We start from the raw sequence: 6,295 nt of genomic DNA, 5'->3' as shown, positions 1-6,295 counted from the left end.
TCTCTCTCTCTCTCTCCCCCCCCCCACCGTGCACTGGGGCGCTCTCCTCTTTGCGTCTTTGGATCAATGTGCCCTCACGCCTCAGAGGTGGATTTTTCTGCTATCTTCTAAATAAAATAGAGCTGTAACACTGAGCTGTAACACTGATTTGTCTAAGAGCTATAACATGGTCCTTTCGAGACCTGAGAGCTATAACACGGTCTATCCAAGACCTGAGAGCTGTGACACGCCGAGGGGGCTCTAACGTCCGTCACTCCAAATCTTTGTTGTGACGAGACAAAGAACCGAGGAACATACACTCGAGTGACAACTTGGTTTGGTTTTACATAGCACTTCATATGGAGAAGGCAATGGCACCCCACTCCAGTACTCTTGCCTGGAAAATCCCATGGATGAAGGAACCTGGTACGCTGCAGTCCATGGGGTCGCTAAGAGTCGAACAACTGAGCAACTTCACTTTCACTTTTCACTTTTATGCATTGGAGAAGGAAATGGCAACCCACTCCAGTGTTCTTGCCTGGAGAATCCCAGGGACGGGGGAGCCTGGTGGGCTGCCGTCTATGGGGTCACACAGAGTCAGACACGACTGAAGCGACTTAGCAGCAGCACTTCATATTTTCTTTAAATCTGTAGTTCTCAGCCTTAATGGCTCTTAGGTTACCCTGAGGAAGTGCAACAAATCCCAGTGACTGGACCCCCATCCCAGATAAATGAAATCAGAATCCCGGGGAGTGGGATAGTGGCATCAGGGAATCCAAAGCTTCCCAGGTAACTTTACTCTGCAGGCAGGACTGAGAACCAGTGGCCTAGATCCTCAAGTGGGGTGGGGATGGCCTATCTTATACCCTCCAAAGAGAATGAATCAGGTTTGACCAGAGGGTAGACTCTACAAGTCCACACACTTGCGACTGGCAAACTCTGTATTCCTAGAGACACAGTGTAGGAAGCACTGCCCTAGACCAGTCTGCTCCCAGGACCAATTAAATCAGAATCCCAGGATGGGGAGAAATCAGGCAGGAGCTAGGGTTAGAGTTTCTGAGTCCAAGATGCAGCCAAGGCTGAGCACCACTGCTTTAAGTGGTACCTGCTTTGTTTGGAGGAGGAAGTGAAGGCAGGCCTGCCCCCCACCCCGTTAACTGCAGGGAGTGACAGTAACCTGGCAGCGGCCGACACTTGAATGATAAGCACTGACTCTCCCAGATCTAGATTTATGGCCTTGGACAAACAACAGAGCCTTACTTTGGCATGGTGCCGTCCTCCCAGCACTAATTAAAGCCTAAATAGTTCTCATCAGCGTGTGCATAAAATAAATGGGCCTCAATTTAAGACAAGTTCCCCATTGTGTCCTGGTTAATATAAGCACGGTTTATAGGTTTTCACATTCATAAATATACTAGCTTTATTTTAACAAGGAGAAATTATTTAAATCTAGATATACCGATTTCTATTTTTTTTTACCTGTGGTATTGGGTCACGTAAAAAGATGACATAGGTGGTGATTGATAAGAGGATAACAACATGGACTCTATTCAATCAGTAATCAATATGATTATCAGTAGTGTTTCCAATTTAATTATTGCTTCTTATCGTCATCCATTTCATTAAAGTTCTGGCAGGTAGGGAGAGAAACAGGATGCAGATAGCAGTATGAAGGATGGTAGTTGAATGATAAGACTATATACCCAGAAAATGCAAAGAAATGGCCTGAGTTTATTAAATACTTTGGCAAAGCAGTGAGACAAGAGAAACATCCACCACTGCACTGCTTTCTTTAGCAATTCTGCCTCCCACCAGAAACTCTATACTCATCCCTGGACAGAAAAGAGCATGCCAGCACACGCCATCTGCTTAAGGCTCTAGCTTTGAACCCCTGGACAAAGCGATCTTTTAATAAAGTATTATTACATAAATACATATTCCTCATGTTCTGATTTGGAAACGTTAACAAGTGTGAATGAAAACCAATGAAGTCTTCCTTTTCTGCCTCCAGGGACCAAGCTTGAACCAGCTGGGTGACCAACAGCTGCTGCTGAATATGGAAATTAGAAGGCGGCAAACTGGCAAAGAAGTCTAATTGAGCTGGAGCTGGCTTGTTTGGTCCAATAGCTCAGAAGCGAGACCTGGGGATATATGGATCAGAGCCAGGCCGAAGCTGGGCAAAAACACTTAGTGAACTTGGACTTGGGCAAGGTGGGTGCCATGACAGAGATACAGAGCTGGCTGCATGGGCAGTCTCAGAGCCAGCAAGTTGGGGAGAAGGAGGCAACACAGGGTGCGATAGCTGGCATTTCTCCCAGAGGAAGCAAACTGTGCTGACAAGGACTGCTCACAAGTGCTCCGGGGTTCACTGCTTTTCTTGCAGGCTGGCCTAAGTCTCAGAGAGAATTGGGCTTTGGCTTGGGTAGAGAATGCTGGCTCTAGGCATAGCTCCTAACTTTAGGATGGCTCACTTGGTATTTTAAATTCCTAGGAGAGTAGTGACAAAGCTAAATTCCTAGGAGAGTAGTAAAAAAAAGACCTTAGCGCCTGCCAAAAATGGGACACAAGACAATAAATGATAACCATGTGATTTTTTTTTTTTTTTTTAGATTAGACTTGAGCAGAGGATAAACCAGAAGATCACACTGGTCCTACCAACCTATCAGGCTCATGGTGGGGCCACACATCCATTCCAAACCTCTACAAAGGGAGTGGGTTATAACTGTGAAGACAGGGCAGCACCATAGAGAAAAAGAGAAAGCAAGACAATCTGTCTAGAAAGACTAGAAGATGTTTTAACCCCTACTGCTTCCCTCAACCCCATGTTTTTTAGATTGTGCCAAGAAAAGCAATTAAGGCATGTTTGATCTCTATCATCCTTTTCTTGATGGTCTATGCTGCTACTGCTGCTGCTGCTAGGTCACTTCAGTCATGTCCGACTCTGTGCGACCCCATAGACGGCAGCCCACCAGGCTCACCCATCCCTGGGATTCTCCAGGCAAGAACATTGGAGTGGGTTGCCATTTCCTTCTCCAGTACAAGCAAGTGAAAAGTGAAAGTGAAGTTGCTCAGTTGTGTCCGACTTTTAGCGACCCCGTGGACTGCAGCCTACCAGGCTCCTCCATCTATGGGATTTTCCAGGCAAGAGTGCTGGAGTGGGCTGCCATATGGTCTACAGATACATCAAAATGGTCATACCCACTCCCATATTCAGTGACTGGCAATTGTTTAAAGAAATACATTTAAGTAGGGAATGCAGGGTAGCTATTAAAAATTACTGGGAAGGATATTTTGTGACATGTTAAAAACAGGATGTTGTATGATTCAATTTTAGTGAAATTGGTTGAAAAGTAAATTCATTAATATTTTGCAGGATGAACCAAAATGCTAACAGCAGTCATCTCTGAAGCATGAGATTACTACTACATGGTTTTGCTTTACTTCTTTTTTGTTTTCCCCAAGTTTTAAGAATCATGTGTTAATTTTCCAATCAGAAAGAGTCATTACTTTACAAGAGTTCAAGTTACACTGTGCAACACTACTTTAGACCACAAGACTTTGCTGGAGTTGGCCCCAGTGAAAGTGAAAATCGCTCAGTTGTGTCTGACTCTTTGCGACCCCATAGTCCATGGAATTCTCCAGGCTAGAATACTGGAGTGGGTAACCTTTTTCTTCTCCAGGGGATCTTCCCAACCCAGGGATCAAACCCAGGTCTCCCGCATTGCAGGCAGATTCTTTACCAGCTGAGCCACAAGGGAAGCCCAAGAATACTGGAGTGGGTAGCCTATTCCTTCTCCAGGGGATCGTCCAGTCCCAGGAATTGAACTGGGGTCTCCTGCATTGCAGGTGGATTCTTTACCAACTGAGCTATCAGGGAAGCCTGATTTCAGGCTATAGACAAGGAGATGGGACTAAACGTTTCCTCTGAGGTCACCCATCACCAGGGGACGCTACCCACTGACGCTCCTGAACTCATGGGGGGACAAGCACCCTTGAGGGGAGCAGTCTTTTCTTCTCTGGATAGTTTCAGGAACTCTGGAGTTGGCATTCACCTGGGACAGATCTATCAAGTGGTCAAATCTGGAGACCCGGTGGGTGCTGTTCTGATCTGAGTGTCTCTAACCAGGCAGGGGTTAGAAAACTTTTTTTCTGTAAAGGGCCAGGTAGTAAATACTCTGGGTTTTGTGAAGCACATAAGTTCTGTTTTAGGTACCCATTCTGCCACAGACGAATGAATGTAGCTGTGTTCCAAAATACTGAGTGGATGAACCAGTGCCCTCTTTCCCACGCTGGTGTGAATTGTATCAATAGTTGTCGGGTGACCCCTCCTGGGAACCACTCAAACTCTGGTCCAGCAGACTCCACCTTGATTGGGACCATCTGAGTGCTGCACAAATGCATCCATGTCTTCTAGAAGAATCTGTTCTTGCCAAGGGGAGGAACCTTCTGGAAGATGTTTCTAGAAGCTGTTAACATGATGAAACACAAAGTAGGCCTGGCCAAAGCTGTAAACTGACAATGTTTATGTCGGACACAACTGAGCGACTTCACTTTCACTTTTCACTTTTATGCACTGGAGAAGGAAATGGCAACCCACTCCAGTGTTCTTGCCTGGAGAATCCCAGGTATGGGGGAGCCTGGTGGGCTGCCGTCTATGGGGTCGCACAGAGTCGGACACAACTGAAGTGACTTAGCAGCAGCAGCAAGAGAAGTTGGCAAAGTGACTAAGCATAGCATAGCATAGCATGAGCCCTTAGATACTTCTTTCTGGCACTTAGGCACCTCCACAACCTCCTGCATCTTGTTTTGTATTTCCTTAGCTCAGTGAAGGCACCAAAGGGGTCACTTTGTCTGGAGACTCTCTCTCGTTCATTTCGATACAGCCTCAATTTTCATTCACTCTCCACAAATGCAAAACATGTAATTGAGGCAGAAATAAACAGGTGAAGCCTTGCAGCTTCTAGATACAGAGTCTTCCCTCATGGGTCCTGACTGAACCCACAGCTCAAGGTCAGAGTGAGGTTGCTGTAGGTCACATCATCCACTCATAAAGGGAAGGGAATTTAGAAATGTATTGTTCTGACAGAAAGAGGTGGGGTAAAAGCCAGGTCAGAAGTGAAGTTTAAGCAATACTAATCAACAAAGTTCTTGACTGAAATTTAGCGACAGTCAGAATGCTTCATGAGGAAAACATTCTTGCAGGAGGGTTACACTGATTTTTAAAGTGGGATTCGTGGGCACGTCTGAGTGTGTGTATGTGAACATATGCATAGCCCAGAAAATACGTACAGCATGCACACACACATCTGATCGTATTCATCCTTCTAAGTAAATGTCAATTGCCATGGAGAAAATGTGTGTTCAATCCAATGGCCAGAAATCAAATTCTAGACTCTGAGGTCCCCCTCATCCCTCTTGATCCCCGACAACAATCACTCCAGGTGACAAGAGATTTCTGCATAGAGGCCCAGAGAAAGTACATAAAAATGAGAAGAAAAGCCAGAGGTTCTCTGAGGTCCCAGGCACAGATGGTGGGGCTGGCTCCGTCCAGGGGGGGAGAACACAGTGTGGACTGGGGCGGGGGCGGGTGGGGAGAGCAAGGGGGCTACTCACGCTGTCGTTGCTTCCTTTGTTGTCCTCATACTTCGTTTCTATGTGAATGGAGAATTTTGGCAGAAAGGAGCACTATGGGAAAAGAGAAAGGTTTCATCAGCATACCGGTTTTTTCTCTCTTCACATCTTCAGCCTAGCCTCTGCATGCTCTCCTGGCCTTCTGGTTGTGACCACTGTCCGAAACCAGAGATGTTAAGACACTAAGTCCATATCCAAATGTAAGCAAAGCTACTTTTGGCGATGTGAACACAATTTCACCCAGGAATCAGGCCAGAGAGAATAACTAGGCAATGAGATAAGTTGGCTGGAGAAGGCAATGGCACCCTACTCCAGTACTTTTGCCTAGAAAATCTCATGGATGGAGGAGCCTGGTGGGCTGCAGTCCATGGGGTTGCGAAGAGTTGGACTCGACTGAGAGACTTCACTTTCACTTTTCACTTTCATGCACTGGAGAAGGAAATGGCAACTCACTCCAGTGTTCCTGCCTGGAGAATCCCAGGGATGGGGGAGCCTGGTGGGCTGCCGTCTATGGGGTCCCACAGAGTCGGACACGACTGAAGTGACTTAGCAGCAGCAGCAAGAGAAGTTGGCAAAGAGGACATTTCCCAAAGGAATATATTCTGTGAGTCTGACCACAGGCTTTATAGAAAACCAACCCCCTGAAACAGAGACAGTCCCAGTTCCAGGGTGCTTCCCTTTAGGG

At 46.4% G+C, this 6,295-nt stretch overlaps 1 protein-coding gene across 2 annotated transcripts in view; it reads right to left on the bottom strand.

The window, feature by feature from the left end:
* PITPNC1 (phosphatidylinositol transfer protein, cytoplasmic 1) overlaps positions 1–6,295 on the bottom strand; it is a 270,267-nt gene that overhangs the window by 86,004 nt on the left and 177,968 nt on the right. For both annotated transcript variants that reach the window (XM_010856400.1, XM_010856399.1), the window contains exon 5: positions 5,593–5,664. In XM_010856400.1, the coding sequence (XP_010854702.1) occupies positions 5,593–5,664 (72 nt within the window). The remainder of the gene's footprint in view (positions 1–5,592; positions 5,665–6,295) is intronic.

This window comes from Bison bison, unplaced genomic scaffold (assembly GCF_000754665.1).
Source record: "Bison bison bison isolate TAMUID 2011002044 unplaced genomic scaffold, Bison_UMD1.0 scf7180017864371, whole genome shotgun sequence".
NCBI lineage: Eukaryota > Metazoa > Chordata > Mammalia > Artiodactyla > Bovidae > Bison > Bison bison.
The sequence above is the reverse complement of the archived record's forward strand: the minus strand, read 5'-3'. Positions and strand labels throughout refer to the sequence as shown.